The sequence below is a fragment of the Charadrius vociferus genome, unplaced genomic scaffold, assembly GCF_000708025.1.
Source record: "Charadrius vociferus isolate BGI_N301 unplaced genomic scaffold, ASM70802v2 scaffold162, whole genome shotgun sequence".
Lineage (NCBI taxonomy): Eukaryota > Metazoa > Chordata > Aves > Charadriiformes > Charadriidae > Charadrius > Charadrius vociferus.
Genome location: NW_009647236.1, coordinates 1,941,665 through 1,960,702, shown reverse-complemented (window position 1 = coordinate 1,960,702; position 19,038 = coordinate 1,941,665). Strand labels below are relative to the sequence as shown.

Sequence of the window (19,038 nt, the reverse complement as noted above, 5' to 3'; positions counted from 1 at the left end):
GCCCCCCTGCCACTCTGGGAAACAAACCCTGCCGGCTCCACTGCTTACTTTGCCTCCCTTATCTGCATTATTGCAGGGCTGCCCATAAAGGGAGCCTCATTTCAAAGGAAAGCCAAGCCACTGTGAAATGTTTCACTACAAAACAAAGACCACGTTTCTGGGCAGTTCGCATAAAATGTAAAGAGATGTGCAACATGTTGATGAGGGAGTCAGCATCTCTTTCGCATTTAGGCACAAAGGTGAGTACATAGTTGTGCCCATGCACAAAATGACCTGAGAGCACTAAGTCCGAGGGCATTGGTCTTCTCCAATTCATGGCAGTGCAATTCTGTAAGTTCACTGAAGAGGCAGTAGTACACTATGTTGTTTGTGGGGTTGTGTCTGGAAACGGGCGAAGTTTGCAGCATGTATCTTTTTCCATGAATTGAGCTATTGTGCTCTTTTTAGTTGCTCTATGAGAATGCTACTTCTAGGATTATTTTTGAAAATAACTTTTTTTTTTTTAAAAAAAAAGGAGTGAAAGATTTTGCAAATGGCAGTTTGCATGCCAGCTTGCTGAGGTGGGTGACAAGTAATTAGTTATGTGGGGTTGTTGCTTGCTTCCAATCAAATACTCCATAAACAGGAAAGAGAGCAAAAAGTCTTTAAGATATAAGTGGTTGGTGGCATAGAAAAGTACCCACTTTCCTGGGAACTCATGGTCAGACAAGTATTTGGGAAGCTGGAAAGTGTCACCTCTACCAGAGTGTAGCAAATAGGGATGGAATTTCAAATAAAGATAAAGCCGTGGTTTTTAGCAAAGTGAGTATTTGCAAGGTCTTCTCTAAGAGGTTTTATCTAGCTCTGCGCTTATCTGTGCTTACATCCAAGAGAAATTCCACCAAGACATCTGTGGCCAGTTCCCCATCAAATTCAATCAATCGCTCTTCCTTAAAGACATAGAGACTTCCCTCTTCAACCAAGCCTGGAAGAAGGAGACAGGAAAAACAGCAATCACTAGAAAGAAAATTAACTCTTCCCCAGCTAAAACCAGGACATGTGGTCAACAGGTCACTAAAAGCATTTTTACTACACAGTATCTTGATTGTCATTCTGGCAACACCTCCTGGGAAAATGCGATTGCCAATTCACTGTGTTGGCCCAGTTAGAAACAACCTGAGCCATCTCCTGACTGATGTTTCACAGCAGGAGGGACAGGCCTCAACCAGAGCTTGTGCAAGTCTCTTCCCAAGTGTTGAACTTTTTTTGTTCAGGTCACAGTTTGGCCTCAGTTGGAAAAATTCTGTACCAGGAACTTGTTTATTGCAGTAAATACTACTGGGCTCTAACTGACATCCCAAATTTCAACAACCTGACACTAGATGGAAAATGGATTTTGATGTGGGCTGTGCTCTCTGCCTGGAGAAGGCAGAACTATGTGAACACAAACAGTGAATTGGAAGCCGAAACAAGCTTCAAACTCTCTGCGGCTTAGCCAGCCTTGGCAAAAGGATTAGAAACCTATGGTAGAGATGCCACAGATGGCAGGCTGGCAGATTCGAATGGTATATCACTGGACCGCGAACTGCTTGCTACAGCACCTCAGTGGAGGCTCCAAAATCACCAGCACTACGCTCCTGCAAGGCATTGATGGCAGGGTACCACAGGTAAAGGTGAGGTTGGTAGTTTGCTCCTTCTTGGAGAGCCAGAAGCTCTCAGCTTTAGTTTAGCTTCCACCAGCACACTTAGCTTCTAATTTAGGAAAGAAAATTACAGTCCAGTATACAGTTCAGTATGCTTTAACAGTCTCTGACCTTAAGTCTAGTGGTATATTTGTGCTGTTGTATTTATGTGCCATAATATTTCCATATAGCTTTGTGGGCTAAAATACGAAGGAAGCACCAGCCCCTAGAAGGCAGCTGTGTCCAGGGGTGGGCAAGGCAGCAGCCTTTCACCTTTACAGGAGATTTCCTCTTCTGCTCTGGGAAGCAAGCCAGGAAGGGTTGGCACCTGGCTGCCAAACAATTGCTAGGCTGTTGCTCCCCCATTAGAGGCTCAGGGTCACTCTGCCATGGGACTGGTGACACTTGGGGGCCTATGTGATGTCCCTGTAGGTTTTGGTTCTGCTCTACTGTGTCAGACCTGACCCTGCGCAGGAAAAGCATGGAGTTACTCCATGACACCTATCTACAGTTTCTGCTCAGCAAGCTGTGAGTTTCCACCCTGTCATCGCCATGGCATGAACTGGCTTTCCTTTTCACTTGGTTTTGGTTTCTTTCAGTACTCTCTGCCAGGAAGCTTTTTGCTGGAAGGGTGTTGGTTCACCCCTCTCATCCTCACCCCCCCCACTTAATCCTGCCCATGTTGGGGTGGGCAGGTGCTCAGTGTGCAAGGGCCACCATCACCCCATCCTGGTCACAAGGATTTGGCTGTCCTCTATGGGCCTGGCTGTTGGGCATCACTCCAACACCCTCTCTAAGCTATTCCAGAGATATCAGATATGGGACTCACCTAGCTTTTTAGCAAGTTTGGCATCCTTCTTGGAGTCCACCATCCCGAAGCCGATGCTCCTGGGCTCCAGAACCTGAGCCGCCAGCTGTGGGAGGAACCAGAGAGCCCAATGTTAGTGGCATTAACAGCACAGGGCAGCTAAAGGGCAGCATGCCCTGCTAGCATGGCACGACAGACACAAATGACCCACATTCTGCTTTCAGGCAGCACCAATGGGTGGGATGCATCACATGCTGCCTCCCCGCTGAGATAACGCTGCCCAGAGGTCACAAGGGTTGGGTTTCTTCCCACTGTGTCACAGCACTGAGTTTTCTGGTGATACCACAGGCTGCTAACTGCTGTTTGACACTTGGGCTTTGAGAGAGGGCTCACGGCCACACCAGGGACACCAAAGCAGTGGGCATGGCTGGGAGAAAGACCTGTGCCACCGACACAAACCAAAGGCTGTCTCCTCCATTGTGTCTCAGTGGCTTCCTGTGGGGCAGCGTGACATGTGGGGACCCTGGACATTATAACTCTGAAAGTGTTTGGTGCCAGGCAGCATTGGCTGCAAACTGGAGGGGATGCAGGGCACTGCAGCATCATGTTTCCTTCATACATGTGATGGGGTGGCCAAAGCAGGGTCCCAGCAAAAATAAAGCAGAGAGACTCCTTGCTTTGCAGAAGCAGTCCCTTCTCCTACAAAATGCTTTAAGTCAGGTCTCCTGGCCAGACTTCCATCACCCCCAGTTCCTGGTCCCCTCTTTTTCCTAAAGAAATGAGTTTAATCCCAGCCACGCTCGCATTTGCCTCCTTGCAGCTTCGGAAGCCACTGCCTCCCATTCCCACCATTTTTGACGAAGGGGCCTCTTGAAGATATCGAGTTCCTGCCTGTTTTGTGAAAATAGATATGTGAGGAAAGGAGAGACGCTCTGCAAGTGCCCCGTGGTGGGAGTGGCCAAGGGTGAGACCCTGTGAATTCCAGACAGGCTCCGTAGAGTTGCAGTGACCCTGGAAAATGAGTCCCATTACTCACCAGATGACTGACTTAGCCCCACCACAAGCATGTCAGAGACCCTACAAGGTGGTAATGATGACCACCAAGCAGCTGTAAGATCTCCCCCTCCTCTTCCCTCTCCCTCCCTGCTCCACGAACGCCACTGGTACTGATGGTCTTCTTACTGTCCCCCCTGCCAACCCTGCCTGAATAGGGAGGCATGATGGGGATGAGGGGTCGGAGGCCTCTGGGACAGGAATGTCCCTATTAGGGCACAGCTGCCTGTGTTCGGTGGTGGGAGGCTGGAGGGGGGCAGAAGAAAAATGGCCAGAGGGATGGCAGGCTGATTTATGAAGAACACCCTCCCCCAGGACCCATTTTGGCACACACACCCCCGGCCTCAAAGCTGGTTTGAATGTCACCCGGCAGCACTGCCCCCATGGCTGTGCGGCCCCTTGGCTCCCCTGCTATAAATAGCCTCGGCCTGCGCCAGGCCGCTGCGAGAGCGAGTGGAGATTAAAGGCGTCGGGGAGCAAAAGCAGTGGGGCAGCCCCCTCGCCTGCACCCTGGGGTGTCATGGGGCCAGCCAGCTCCCCACGCTGGCAGCATTCCACCCTTCTCTGAAATCCTGGGGGAGATGGCGGGCACCCTGGCAATCAGGTCTCAGGGACCTTACTTGGGCAAAGGGGAGCAACGGAGACATGGTTGTCTTCTCCCTTCCACTGAATACACATCCCCAGGCCTGTCCTGAAGCCCTCCAGAAGGACAGATTCTCCACCAACCATCACAGCATCACTGGAACCTTGATCCCCCTGTGGCTTCCTGGCCTGTTGTCTTTAGGGGGAAATGCCACCGTGTGAGGCAAAAGGGGTGCTCTGTGTTATGCACGTGGTCTCGCTGGTCTTTCCGTGCTCTCTGCCCGTGCTTTGAAATAAAGGTGAGGTTGCACGTTCAGGGCTCATGCTTACAGGGGATACTGCCTGAACGGGGCAGAGCAGTGTCTGTATTTGCACATTCATTGATAAGACACCTAAGCACTGGTCTGGCATCCCATCTCCTGGCTCAGGCCACAGCAGTCTACATTAGAGCAGCTGATACCTGATAACGCAGGGAGAGATGGACACCTCTTGTGAGCTCCCTAGACATCTGCAAGTGGGCGGTGGTGGGAGAAGCTGTTTTCTGTTCCCCATTATGGGGATCTGCCCTTACTGGACAAAGGGATGGAGCCTGTAGGATCATCAGCTTTAGGGGACATTGTCAGCAAGTCCCCACTTGTTGGAAGTTGTGTAGAGCAGCAAGAGGTTCCTCAGAGTCAATGCTTGAGGCTATGGCTGCACTGTGACCAGAAGTAAAACACAGAAAGCCCAAGGGAGGAAGACTGTCCAGTCATGTCCAGTCCATGCATGCTTGATCTAACTACATACTTACAGCTAGGTTAGCCACGTGCCAGACAAAGTCAGGGCTGTTTAAGACCAATAGTTCTTGACTCCTGCATGGTTAGGGTTTCTTGGGGGTGTTTGAAGAAGCTCAGAAATGTCACTTCATTGTGTGAGGTTGCAACACCTGCTACCAACAAGTGGTTGGGGGTGAGTGGGGACGTTTTTGAGAGAGGAGGCGTTGATCAGGAGTAATGTATGTGAGCATGCAGCATACACAAGGTCACTCTTCAGAGGGATGTGGGTGCAGCCGTGTAGCTGTGATCATGGCAGCTTGCTGGAAAAAAGCAAACATGTCTAGAAAATGTTGGTGACAAAATGTGGGTGATGAAAGCCTCTTTGTGTGAGGCTGTGGGAGTGTGTACTTCATTAGGGCTTGGGAGGCAAAAAAGGTCACAGTAATGCTAGAGGTGCACTTGATGTGACAGGGCTTGTGTGACTGTGTCTAGCAAGACTATCTCTAGGAAGCATATGTACCATGGGTACAAGTGTATGGAGATGTTCCTCTGAAAAGGACCGTCCCAAGAGAAGGCATGCGACAGTGTGTGACTTTCCTGCTAATGAGATAATGAGGTGAGCAGTACAGCCTGTGCCCATCTGCAGAGCACTGGGCTCCTGCACCAGGGAAATCTTTATGCAACATGAGACTCTCAGGAGCTCTTTCCACTGTGGCAGCGCCTGGAGGCAGGAGGCCTTTGCAGTGTCAGTACATATGGTGGCTTTTTCTAGGGCTAGCTGTGAAGAGGCTAAACATCACTCCTGCCTGTGCTTTCGTTGCTTTCCACTGCAGCAGGTGAGTCTGACCAGTGCTCACGTGAGGACGTATTCCCACACCTATATTTGAACCCCATCAGGCAGCAAAATATAGAGTATGCCAGAGGCACAGCAGCTTGGCTAGTTGCCCCCTGCTCATTACAGTATCAAGCATTTATATATCCTCTTACAGTATTTTCTGATTCCATAATGCTAGAGGGATTTGAATGCAGATAATGTTTCTAATCTTGACAATCCTCTTGGCTCGGGACCTTGCGACAGAGGCAGCTGTAATGTAAGAACACAGCCCCTCCTCCTCCCTCTCCTTCTCCCTTTAAATTCATATGGCTTGAAGTCATGGCCAGCCAGAGCCCTTGTCTTTTTGTTGGCCTCTATAGCAAGTAATTTAGCTTGGGGAGATGGAGGGGAGAAACTGCACTGGAAGAACTGGACCTAACTGGTCATGCAGTCCCTGAGGTACAGCAGGAGCTTTGGGCAGGCAGAGCTGGCTTAGACCATGAACAAAGATCACAGTTGCTTGTAAGCTCATATCCCATGCACAATTTGCAGCCTTCCTCTTGTGCGCATGAAGCCTTTGCAATCCACACTTTCTAGCCACAGGATCATAAACTGTGCACTGTGTAGCCTTGGAAAAAGGAGGTGTGAGTTTGGGAGCACTCCTCCTTTCTCCCACTTCCCTCAGGTAAAAGCCATACTTGGATTTGGGTAAGCGTGAGAGAGTGTATGGCCCTCTGGGATGCGTGAGAGGTCCCAGCCCAAAGTGAAGCTTGAGCAAGCAAGCACCACCTCATCTTGGATGATGTCAACAGTTACAGCCAACCTGAATAATGGGGATGGAAAGAAGCAGCTCCCTGCCAGAACATCTCAGCTTCACACCTACCATACCTGTCTGAACCTAGGTCTGATACTGAGAAGTTTTGGGACATTTAAGAAGACCCACGGGTCATTTTGCAATTCTAGTTTATAGAGCAGCAGAATTGTCACCGGTTGCCTGACCACACTCCTATTCCAGCTGCAGACAACACTAATTGTGTCAAACCTTGCATTTCGTGTCAGTTTTCCTGCTAAATGGCAGACAAAATCTAGCAGAGAGGGTTACAAATGGGAGAGAAAGGGTGGGTATCTCAGCATGGTCCGTTTTTCATTGTGGAGTGACATTATGGGTTTGTGGCCTGGATTTTCTTCCCACTTCTCTAGCACCTGCCTGGAGCTCCAACAAGCAGTAAAGTTCATCCTCTCCAGCCTCTCAGGTTGGGAAGCAGCACGTTGGGGACATTTGGGTCTCTGTGAGAGCCATCAAGAGCAAACATCTCTTAAGCATGGGGAGCTTTCTGTTCCGCTAGCTGGCAGGGGTGCAAGAACAAAACTCAGGCAATGCAAGGAGGAGAGCAACAGGAGATGAGGGAACATCCCTCAAGCAATCTGCACTTCTCTGCTGTTTCTCTCCTACTCTCTTTAAAGCTGCAGTTTGTGTTGATGGTCAGAACCTGGTTGATGTAATGATGATGATTTTATAACCCAAAATGTTAGGATTTTAATTTCAGAAACAACAGGAGGAGATGGCAAAAATCCAGGGTATTTCCCCAAAAGCTTTCAATCTGTATGCAGGACTCATGCCTTCACGCTACAGTTGGCTTCTCTGTTGTTCGAGCTGATGGGCAGTTTGTTTGAAAGCAGAGGAGGATATCACTCCTTCCTAACGCTGTGTAGTCTCCTCTAGCATCCTCTTGCATACCCCACCAGCAACATTTTGGGTTCTTGCATAATTCAGACTGGTGAATTACAGGTCCTGAAGCGTCATGGTGGTCAAAGGAAAAGGGCAGAAGCCTGCTGAGCAGCTGCCACTAGAGAAGCCACTCTTCTGGCAGCAGGACTGGGGGCAGAGCACATCGGTCCCACCTTCCTGCCCTTTTCCACCACCTGAGCTGCCCAGAGAGGTTGTTTATTGCTGAGCCTGCCCTTCCAGGGAGTTGCTGCTCCTCAGACTAAAAGGCAAGTCCCCAAATATGGAACATCCAAAGGTCACTCCTGCGGAGGTGGCTTTCACAGGTAATGCTCCAAGAACGCCTCCCCAGGGCTTTCATTGCCACACAGCCACTCAGCCCGGTCAGACATACGATGTGCTCTTTGGCTAGTTCCCCAAAGGTTTTGCATAGTTAGTATTTTTATCCGCACCGGGCATCCCTAATTTTAGTGAGCAGTAAGGCAAAGCACAGCCTCCTCATCTGTGAGCTAACCGGGGCCGATGCCCGTGCCACCCAGCACCCACGGGTGCAGGGGCCACCTGCTGCTGCTCCTGGCCAGTCCTTGCTGGCACTGCATCACAGATGTTTTGCCGACCCAGCTGGCAAGTGTGCACGCCGAGAACAGACCCGGGCGTGCGTGCATGCATGCGTGCATGTGCTGACCCACGTTGTGGGCGCTGGGACGGTGCCCGGGGGCCACCCCGCTAAGCTCCCCTTCAACAAAACAGAGACCGGAGGCGCAATCTGGGGGCTGTCCTCCACAAAAGTGAGGCGATTGCTGCCTCATTGCCCTTCTGGCCTCAAAGAGACTGCTTTGAAACCGGAGGCTGGATGCCAGCGGGAAGCCCATGCAGGGCATAAGCTGGCTCCTTTCAGTAGCTGCTGGAGAAGGGAAGCATGCTTGATATTCAGCCTGTTCACCTCCGCAGACCATTGCCATTCCTACGCCTCCAGCTCCCAGGAACAAGGCAGATTTCTGAGTTTCTGACCAAGTGGGTGTGAGCCAGCAACTCTGAAAACCCGGAGAGCTCAGGATGCTGCAGGCAGGAGCTGGGAGCTCCCACTCTGCATCCGCGGGAAGGATCAGCAAGGGGGAGCCCTGGGGGAATGGAGGGGTCCTTGGGACAAGAAAAGCCTTTTACCCGAGGAGTTGAGAAGCAAGAACTGAGGAAAGCTTTAAAAAACACGCAGCCCCTTTGTGCAGGGTTTGAGGTGTCAGAGGTCTACTAGCTGATGGCATCCCATCTCCTGCCAGGGCCGGACAGGGTTCCCAGAAAAAGGACGTATCATGTACGGCAGCTGGCCTTCGCCAAGGCTGTGCCAGCGAGCGCACAGGAATGAGCACCATCAGCACTGCTTAGGAGGGAACACTGGCTGTCCCGGGGTGCTGGGGAGGGGAGGAGCGAACGCCTGCTCTGCAGCCCCCCTGGGAACTGAGTTCTTTGCCTTCGCTGCTTGTTCTATTTCCTTAGGCAAGGTTTTGTCTCATGTATGTAGGTAAATCCCAATGTGCAAAGGAGAAGGAAAAAAAGGAAAAAAAGGAGAACTCGGACCTTGCTAAGTCACTTCTTCCCTGGGCTATGGATTCCTTGCCTGGGGCCTGTTATTTAGGGACAGAGGCTGCAAAAGGACATCTTTGGTCATCAAAACAGGCACAGTGTCATTCAATCTGTCACAACCTGGTCAATGTCCATTTAAAACTCATTGGGCTCTTCTCCCCTTAACTTCCTCCTCCTCTGGTGATTAGGGACTTCCTAGTTTCCACACTTGGTTTATTCATAGCCCATTTGTCCTTAGGCTAGGTGCTTAAATAGCTCTTTTCCCTCTTGGGTGTTCAAAGAGAATTATCGTATCCCCTTTCCACTCTTCCCACAAATGAAGCTCAGGCATGAAGGAAGGGCAGTCACAGGCTTTGATTAGTTTGGTTTTAGATGAAGGGCACTGGCAGACCAAGCTCTGGTGTAAGGTCACGGTGGGTGAGCACAGCATGGCCCACCATACCCAGTCTGCTTCGCAGAGCAACAGCTGCCCCAGCCTGCGGGCAGGCTCCTGAGAAATGTCAAGGTCTGGGATGGAGAACATGAAATGATAACTCTAAACACCACACATGTCCACTGAGTAGGCGAGTGTGAGCTCAACCTAGTCTGAGGCCTCATTATACCTCATTATACCTCATTATACAAGAGTGAGACCCTGCCTCCCAGGAACAAGCCTAGCAGAAAGGCATGGGAAACCCTCGCTGGCACTTTTTTGGGAAGCTGACTAGTGTGGCAGGATGGCTGAGACCTAAGAGTACGAGATTTTCAACGTTTTTTCTCAATTGCATTTCTGAACGGATGAGTGACACAGAAGGAGTCTCCATGTGACTTAAGGTCTTGCATGGCACCTACAGACGTTGTCTGCTCTCCAGCTAGAAAGTGAGAAGAGCTCCTCACTTCAGGGCCAAGAAAGCCTGCAAAGCCTAAGCAGACTTGGCCTTGTGCTGTGTTAGCAAGTGAACCCAAGCTCACAGGAGTCTGCCATGTCTCCAGGTGACATTTGCATAAAAGTTGGGTGTCTGGATGAAACCAGCTCGGTTTTCTTTAGATCCTGAGCTTACAGCTGTCTTCTGCTCCGAGAACTGCTGTCAGTACACCTCTCTCCGGTCATACGTTAGCAGCTGAGAAAGGTGCCTTTCAAAGAGTGGTATGGCAGCGAAAGCAGGGTTTTATGCCAAATGCTGCTCATGCAGCCAGTCCAGACTCACTGCTGGGAACTGGTGGAGGGACTTCAAAGAGAGAAACTGGGCAATAACAAGTAAAGCAGCCTTGGAAATTGTTTCTGCCAGTGTTATATAGAAAGACCAAATCACATACTTGTCCCTAGATGTCAAGGTGCCCATATGTGAAACAGGCAGCTCTCTAACTTATTTTTGTGACTGACATGCGAGTGAGTGAAATCCTCCTAAGTGCTATTACTAAAAATCAGTGCTCTGCTGGCTGTTGATGAATTGAGACCTACTGACATGGTCTCAAAGGGCAAAGCAATCAGTGCAGACTTTCCCCGTTTCTTTCCCTTCCTTCTTTATTTTTGCATTAACTTATCTGTAGTGGAAGCCACTGCTTTAGTAGCCATGGAAACCAAAGCACCTCTTTTATTACAGGTATGTACAAGGCACTTGCACTGTAGGCTTCTGCACATACCTATCCAGCCAGGTGTGCCTTGTCTCTCACCCTGAGGACTTGTTCTGTAGGGACCCAGAGACCTGGGAGTTTCTGTGACAGTGAACATGTCTTGTATAACCTGTCTACCCAGCCCAGGAAATTGTGTTGAGGCACTGTCTCATGAACATGCCCGTTTTCAAAGAAAAAGACTGAAATCTGGGTCTGTGAAACAAACAGAAAAGGGTGCTTAAAGAAAGGGCTTGGTTTTATGTTTATGTTTATTTTAATGTTTATGATTATATTTATATTTATATTTATACTAGACCTAGAGAAGGGGACAAACTAGAATCTTGTTTCCTGGTTCCTATGAATTTCGGGGATAAACTAGACAGACTCAAACTTGTAAACCTTTTTTCTGTGTTGCATCAGAAGCAGAGAAGGACTTTTTACTACATATTACATGGCCCTGAACTCTCATGGGAACATCTGCTGTCAAGAGATTTCAAGACCATATGGGTTGAACTACCCCAAAACCAGCTGATCTTGCACCAGTTCTTCCTGAGCTGGAAGCTGCGGTAGTTTCAACACTTGAAAATAAATCTTTTCTCTCAAGTGAACTGGGAAGTAGACCTTACACCCAGCTTAACCCTCACCTTTTACTGGATTCAAAATCTATCTGTCCCTCTCACACCACAGCTACTGGCTGTGGTTGGGCACTGGGAGGATCTCGTGCAAAATAATCTCATGCAACATACTCTCATGAATTTACATTACCAGGTTTGTAGGAGAAATTTTCTCTTGCCAAAATATGTTAAGGAGTTTCACTTTGCTCTTCCATTTTTATTGCTAGAGGCTAGGCTGATCCTAGACCTCATCTGGAAAGGGAAGTACCACATCCCTCTTCTCTTACCTCGAATCAGACTGATTTGTGCTAGGGCAGTTCTCCATGAATTTTCAGCCATGGGACACTGTTGCATTGAGGTGCCTAGAATATCTGGGCTTGACAACCCCTTTTTTTTTAAGGATATTACACATGAACACAGGTGACAAGAGAAGAATGACAGGGGAGCCAGGACTGAGTGAATTTCAGCAGAGGAGAGGGTAACGGAGTGCATTGCAGGCAGCCTGCTATGGTAGTGAGACAACCTCAGTTGCTAGAGAGAGCTTCTCGAGTGCAAAAGGAAAGCCCCTAATCACACTGTTCATTATTTTTCTACATGATTCCTAGAGCAAAGGGCTGGCCCACCGGAAGGTGAAACTATCCTGATATTTAGGAGATTCAGAGATGAGAGGGGGAAGGGAGAAGGTCTGACAAGCAGTGGTATGAGACAGGATGAAATACGGTAGGGTAGCTACAGAGGAGAAGGAAAGCAGAACAGATATTTCTCAGCTTCACTGCCTGGTCTTTTCCTGTTTTACCCCTTCTTCATTATAGCTGAGACCATTTAGGAAAAGTAGCTTTGTTTCTTACTTGTCTGTTAAAAAATTATTATGAGGCCTTGTGCCTGGCTGTTCCATCTACTTCTTCACTATGCTCACCTCATGGGGCATGCAGGACTTTTGTAAACTTCGCCACAGATAGGAATAGCTACTGCTAGCCCCGGGACTGCCTGGTTCTACCTCTGCATCACCCTGTATGGAGGCTTCTCCCCGCTCAATCTGCAGGTACTTTTCAGTAACCAGTGGTGCAGAGTGGAGTCATAGCAGAAAGGCAAGCAAAGGAGTAGATCCCTTTAACCTGAGCTGTGACACAGTCTGTGCCCACACTGTCTCTGCCCTGGGTTGTCTTATAACAGCCCTTCCCCAACCCTTTTCCACCCTAGCCAGAAAACAGTAGGCAGCTGCATCTCCAAGCACTGCTTTGACTATTTTTCTGACAGACTAACCCAACAGCCCCCAGCTTTCCCACCCCAACCTGAGGGGCTGACACTGCTGTCCTTGGAGCTGTCATCACGCACAAAGGATGGTCCAAAGAAGCTGCTGTTGCCCCCAGAGGGGCTCAGTTGTCTTCAGACCTTGTCCTTGCCAGGTAGCACCTAGCAGTGTAGGTGGCAGAAGCTGTCAGGGCTGCTTCATGATGGTCTTCACCTTCATTCCCTTTCTTAACTGGAAAGGGACCCTGGGCTGCTTGGCAATCTGGTCACAGTTCCCAGTACACCCGGGTGCGGGGAGCTGAAGACCCTATGTGCTGTCCCACTGCAGTATCAGCTTAATGATGGCAACCCTTTTCTGGTGACAGCTCGTGTGCTTTGACAGTGTCAGCTGGTCCTGCATGCTGGCCTATAGTCCTAGTCCTGGGAAGGAAATTTTTCCTATTGTATCGCTTCCTTCTCAGTCTGTTGTTTGTAGTTATGGTTTGGTAAAGTCCTCAAATATGTGCTAAACTTCACTCATGTGCTGTCAGGTTTTTCAGCTTTATTTCCCACAGATACGAGACCCATGTGATTCTCTTCTCTCTCCTCCCAGGTCTGTCTGTCAGCTGCCTCCCCTAATAATTTTTCTAGTTATAGGCCCTTTTCAGCCAAATTTTCCAACATAATAAAGTTATATATACATAAAGATCTCAGCATAATAAAGTTATTGCAAGTTTTGTGAAGAGCAAGGACTTGGAAGGGAAGAGACTGAGGTACTCTGAAAGAGGGAAATGTCACCACATGAGCTCAACCTCTGTTAGACACCAGAGGACCCAAGTAAGAGAGCCTCGTGGGCTCCTCAGTCATGGGAGAAGTCCCAGTCAGAGCTTGACCACAAGCTTCATATTTCAAGGAAACCATGCTTGTGATCAAGGGACAATATATTTCTAGCTTGGAGGAGTGTTTGTCTACACCCATCTTGCCCTTCTTGGGCGCTTTATAGCTGTGGATTTTTTCCACGTGCTCAAGCCTAAACTGGTGGCTGGATCTGGAGTCAAGAAGAAACTGGTCAGCACTGCTGGGACTTGCTTGCTTCAGCAACATGGCATTCCATCTACTACCTGGGCACATCTGAGAGTTTCTCCTAGCAAATTTGCAGGAACCCAGACATTGGATCTCTCTTGTTCTTTTCTTGGTATCTAAGATATTTTTTCAGGTCTTTGTTCTTTGGAATTATAAATTTCCTATAAGGTACATGTAGGAGAAACAGAAAGGGTAGACTATTTGGGTTTTTTTCCTGGATTTAACATCCATTAAGCCCATTCCCTCCCATGTGCACACACACTCATGTTCATTAGACAATAGGACAAAATAACCCTTAACCACCCAGCTCAGATCTTTGTTTAGCTCCACACCTGCCTGTGTTTTGGATGAAGTCTCCCTACTATTCCTAGTGATGGAGGCCAGTGCCATTTATGGATGGAAGGCTAAGGACATGATATTTCCCAGGCTGTAGAAGAAACACCTCTTGTTGTAAGTCAGTAGGTAAATTCTCAGTAAGTAAGTTGGAAAAACATGCCGTGCTCCAGAAAGGCGTCTTGCCAAAGGCAGCACCCTACACCGGGAACCCCCCAAGCTGGCCAGCAGGGAACATCAAGGGCTGGAGTGTTTGCCTCTTAGATACCTTATTTCAGGTGTAAAGGACCTTCAGCACACTCAGAGTCCTGAACCCTCTGCAGAAATTAGATACATAAAGCCTTCCTGGGTGAACTTTTCCCAGATTTGGCTGGAAGGAGAGGCCCTGTCAGTACTCCCGTGCCTACCCAGCAGCTCACTACTCTGAGTACTTGCTCAAATTACGGGAGAGCTGGGTTCAGCTGCTGACTGCCTCCGGGGAGACCAATTGCAGGCAGCTCATCTGCCAGTTGAATGGCTCCACACCTCAGCCACAGAGCCACTGCAAACATTTCTTTCCCTCTCTCCGCCCTGGCGAACATGCAGTGAAGTCCCACAGCTGGATGGCAGGACAGACTGAGAGGGGCCCTCACGGCACAACACATTATGGTTGGAGGTGAGGGAGGTGAATGCTGTCACAAGAGGGAGCAGATCACCACCTGGCTTGCCCACTCCTTTCACGAGTGCTCCCATGGTTGAGTTAGTACAGAAATTGGGAGTGCTAGCACCTTGCTGAGCTGTGTCCTGTGCAGGGCAAGACACATCCTATCTTCTCTGTTGACTGCTGAGACCCTCTCCCCATCTGATTTCCTCAGGTGACAGAGGCAAAAGAGTGCTCAGCCTGCGGCTCGCTCTTGTGCTCAGGCTGCCAGATTGCTGCTGCTGCAGTTCCCAGTCCAGGGGAGGACTGTGAAGCTTTGAGACGTGCACTGAATCAGCATTGCAAGTGCTTGGGAAATTCTGAGGTCAAAGCCACAAGTGCCGGTTGCTGTGTGGCACGGTTAGCTGGTAGCTGAGCATTAGTGGACCGGAGCACTACAATTATGTAAAGTCTGCTGCGGATCTAATCCTCAATCTCTTGCCCAAGGTCACATAAGAAGTCCATGGCAGAGAAACAATTGGAAACCAAATCACCAGAGTCCTAAGCTAATGTACTCACTGCTGAATCAAACCCTGCAAAATAAAAGCTTTAAGCCCGATTGCATTGTAGCCATCGCAACCTTGATAAAGCTGATCGTTAACATGGGTATAGGTGTCATGGGGACTAAAACTGATAGCACACAACAGATACCTGCTTCTGTCAGATTTCTATAAATATGTATTTAGCAACCACTTGCCATCTACTGAGTACAAAATAGCTATCCTATTAAATAACAATGCAATTATACTCCCAACCATAAACATTTCAAGTGGAGCTCCAATGTTATTTTTTCGTTTCTTTGCCAAATTTTATTTTATTGCTCACCTGGAGCAAGTAACTGTTTCCTGACAAGTGAGTAAAATCTGGTTAGCTTTTGAACCTTTCTTGTCAGGCTTGCTGAGGAGGTCAGTAGACTTTGAACTTGACATTGGACTTTCTCAGGTCCTAGTTCTCAGCAAGCGTATTTTCTAATTCACATTTGCTATAGTCCTAGGGGTGCAAATAATTTTCTCTCTGGGTCTGATAAATAAAGCTTATGTGTTTCTTCTGCAATTCTCACTTTCTTTCCAAATGTGTCTTTTAGTTAAGAGGGAATATTTCTAAGCCCCTGGTAGGAAACAAGCACCTAACAATCCGGGCTTGCAGCTGTATGATTCCCTAGATTACAGCTCCACTACAAGAAAGAATGCTATGAAACTGCTTCACAATTTTTACTGTGATTTATTTTGCTGAGGATTAATTAATCATTCTTTCACTAAAGAATTAACAACACTTTTTTTTTTTCCAGCACAAAAGTGAATGCCTGCATTAACAAGAGGCTACAGACTGATTCCAAGCAGGCAACCAAGTGTCAGAAAAACAAAAAGGGATTTAATGCTGCCCCAATGGCGAGCTTTTGAGATGGGGAGCTAGGACGCCCGTTTGCAGCACAGTTTGGTAAGGCTTCTTGGCTGATTACTCCTTGTGGGATAGAAAATGGGACTGAATCCAGAATGCAAGGGGGATACTGGCTTGCACAGAATGAGAAAGGATCTTAACATTTCAAGCTGCGGACTCAGGTCTGTGCTGAGATTTGGGAAAGCTCAGCTGAGCTGAGTTCACATTGCTGAGGTTTGCATGGTTACTCGCTATTGCCTGGGTTTCTGACACACAATCCAGAAAGACTATTTCCCAGCAAACAACTCAGAGGAGCACAAAAGAGGCTTTTTGCTGGGCGTCACAGAACTCAGATGCTAACTCAAATCCAAGTAAACAAACCCAGAATTTTGGATGCTCAACCCCCCGTGCACAAGACCCTTTGACTGTCCTGTCCCATGGCTCCTCTCCACAGCTCCAAGCAGTGCTGTGGTATTGACCCCAGCTGGGACATGCAGCAGCGCTTACCTCCAGGACCATCTCTGTCATCTGGAACTGCTTCTGGGAGACCTTGTCAGAGCTTACAGGCTCGTGGAAGAGCAGGCAGAGCATGTCATACTTCTTCAGGGCCTGCTTGTAGTTCTTCTCGTTCAGGTCGATCACTCGGTCTTTCCCATCATAAGTGGGGAAGTTCAGTCCCTCTTCTGCCTTGCAGCAGAAAAGCAGGTAAAAACCTGCCAGGATCCAGCAAGTCGCCTTCATAGGGGAGCCCTTGGGGTGCAGCGGAGGACAGGTAAAGGTCCCCCTCCTTCTTAATTTGAGAAGAGGGGGAGACCAAAGGTTCTGGGTAAAGTTCGAATCGAGTTTCTCTTTCTGCTGCCTTACTAGTGATCAGCCCAAACTCTGCAAGGCTGGTGGGGAGCAGCAAACTCTGCTGTCCTGGACTCACAACAAAGAGACAGACAGGAGAAGCTGTCAGGCCAAGCCCTGGATACCTTACATAGCTGTGTCCAGCTCCCGTGTCATTAGGAACTCCATTTTTAGGAAGCAGTTGTTTCAGGCTAAAAATAAACCCTGCAATGAATAAAAAGGACAGATATGACACCATTGAGGGACTTGCTGGCACTCTGCATCATCTGAGAGAGAGGGAGCGAGCAAGAGGGTGGGAGTAGAAGATGTCGATGCTGGGGAATATGCAGGCAGGGTTTGCGAAGGGACAGACTTCACTTGTGCAAAGAACCAAGGCACAGCCTGTCCTACTAGGGCTTAACAAAAATAGAAGGTATTTGCTGCATTTTTTAATAAGGGTATCTCTCTTTGTAACCCCTTGGGCATCACAGTGATGAGGCTTTGGATAACAGATCTTGGATTAAACAGTTTCAGGGCCTCATCTGCACCACTAGAGGAAAAGTCCCATTTCCTCAGCAGCAACGAGGTGAGCACTCATGGGACTCCCTCCTCCTCCTCCTCCTGCCTGGGGCACCATCCAGGACTGCCGGCTGACATTCAAACTCTTTTCTGAAGCACCTTCTCTGCTTGCGGGGTACCAGGAGAATTGCTGGCCCTTGGACCTGTAATCCCAAAGCAGAGGGCATCTTATGTTGCAGCCTCCCATGCCCACAGCAGTTACCAAGCCCCATACATTGCTGGCGAGTGGTTAAAACCTTATCATAGTAGGGGGGATGAAGGGCAGGAGGCACGTGCCCCGGCCAGTGTCCTGGGGCAGGAGGCAGGGCTCTCCTCAAGGTGATGGACAGATGCCACCATCGCTGCTGGCCTCCCAGCCAATGGGACATGCCTGCTGGTCCCGAGGGGTTTTTTCACACAACCCCGTTGCATTTCCCAGCAAGCTGTCCTGCATATTCCTTCCCCTTCAATTCCCAGGAACAGTGACTGGTTCCTCCTTCCTTGGGAGCTGAGTGCCAGCTGCCGCTTTGCCGTGCTGCCTGCACCATGCTGCTGGGGGAGAACGGCTCGGTGGCCCCATCTTTCACCTCTTCCCCTGCTCTGACCAGGGTGTCACCGCTACCCCATGATTGGCAGCAACAGGCAGGTGGAGGCAGGCCAGCTGGCCACACGCCACCACTGGGGCTGACGTGGATCTGCTGGAGAAGGCATGCTGAGGGGCTGGCAGAGAAGAGATTGACAGGGGGCACGGGTCTCTCCCCCCTGCCAAAATGATGTGCAGACAAGTGGCCTTATCAGGCCTCCTCCTTGCATGTTGCTCCACCCCAGCCTTGCTTCATCTACACCTGGGAGGAAATGATGTCCCTTCTTGGTGCATGCAACTCTTGCCCCAGCCAGCTGTTCCCGTTATTTCAATATTTGGGGCAAAAGGCGAGCATTACTTAGCAATCATAGAATCACAGAATCATTTAGGCTGGAAAAGACCTTTATGATCACTGAGTCCAACCGTAAACCTAACACTGCCAAGTCCACCACTAAACCATGTCTCTAAGTGTCACATCTACACATCCTTTAAGTACCTCCAGGGATGGTGACTCCACCACTTCCCTGGCAGATTATAGCTATCTCCTGGGTGACTTAGGAGCACACATCCCCTCAGCATTCACTTCCAACCTGAACAGCCCACGACATGCTGACTGAAACTCTGGGCAACAGTTTCCAAGCCTGCCTTATTTCCAAACCCTCCTTTTAGTTTCTGCTCATGCCTTTTCAGTTCAATGTTTGCATGCAACTTGAAGTATTCATGATGAAGCCTGAGGAATGTGGGTAGAAGCCAGAGCAGGACAGCCTCAGAAATACACTGCCTACGGAGACACACTTCAGTGGTGGTCATTTCTAGAGGGAGATGTGACAAACCCAGATACGCTTGATTGCTTTTAGTGAGAGACACAAGACTTGTGTCACAGTGGGTGGCAATGGCTGGGTAGGCTGTTACTGAATGTTTAGGCTGTAAAATGCACAACTGAGATTGTGGGACAACCAGACATACACCAGGCTGTCTGGCTGCCTTTGAAGAACCCCATGGATTTGGGGTGCAGGAGTAGGCTTCCACTGGCATCAGAGTGTGTTTTAAAGCAGGCACACACCAAACAGGGCTGTAAAAATGAAACGTTCGCAGCTACTTCAAAATTGGTTTCCCAGACTCCTGCCCTCATTTTATTCTTGTAGATCTTCAGCAATTGCCCCACTTTCATATTGCTCAA

The 19,038-nt window shown here is 49.0% G+C and overlaps 1 protein-coding gene across 1 annotated transcript in view; it reads right to left on the bottom strand.

Moving 5' to 3' along the window:
- The window catches only part of CASQ2 (calsequestrin 2 (cardiac muscle)), a 35,083-nt gene extending 18,259 nt beyond the window's left edge, over window positions 1–16,824 (bottom strand). The window contains exons 1-3 of the mRNA XM_009879902.1: window positions 16,397–16,824; window positions 2,491–2,575; window positions 864–964 (exon numbers count right to left, since the gene is read on the bottom strand). Coding sequence (XP_009878204.1) covers window positions 864–964; window positions 2,491–2,575; window positions 16,397–16,630 — 420 coding nt within the window. The 5' untranslated portion in view covers window positions 16,631–16,824. The remainder of the gene's footprint in view (window positions 1–863; window positions 965–2,490; window positions 2,576–16,396) is intronic.
- Window positions 16,825–19,038: the final 2,214 nt, after the last annotated feature.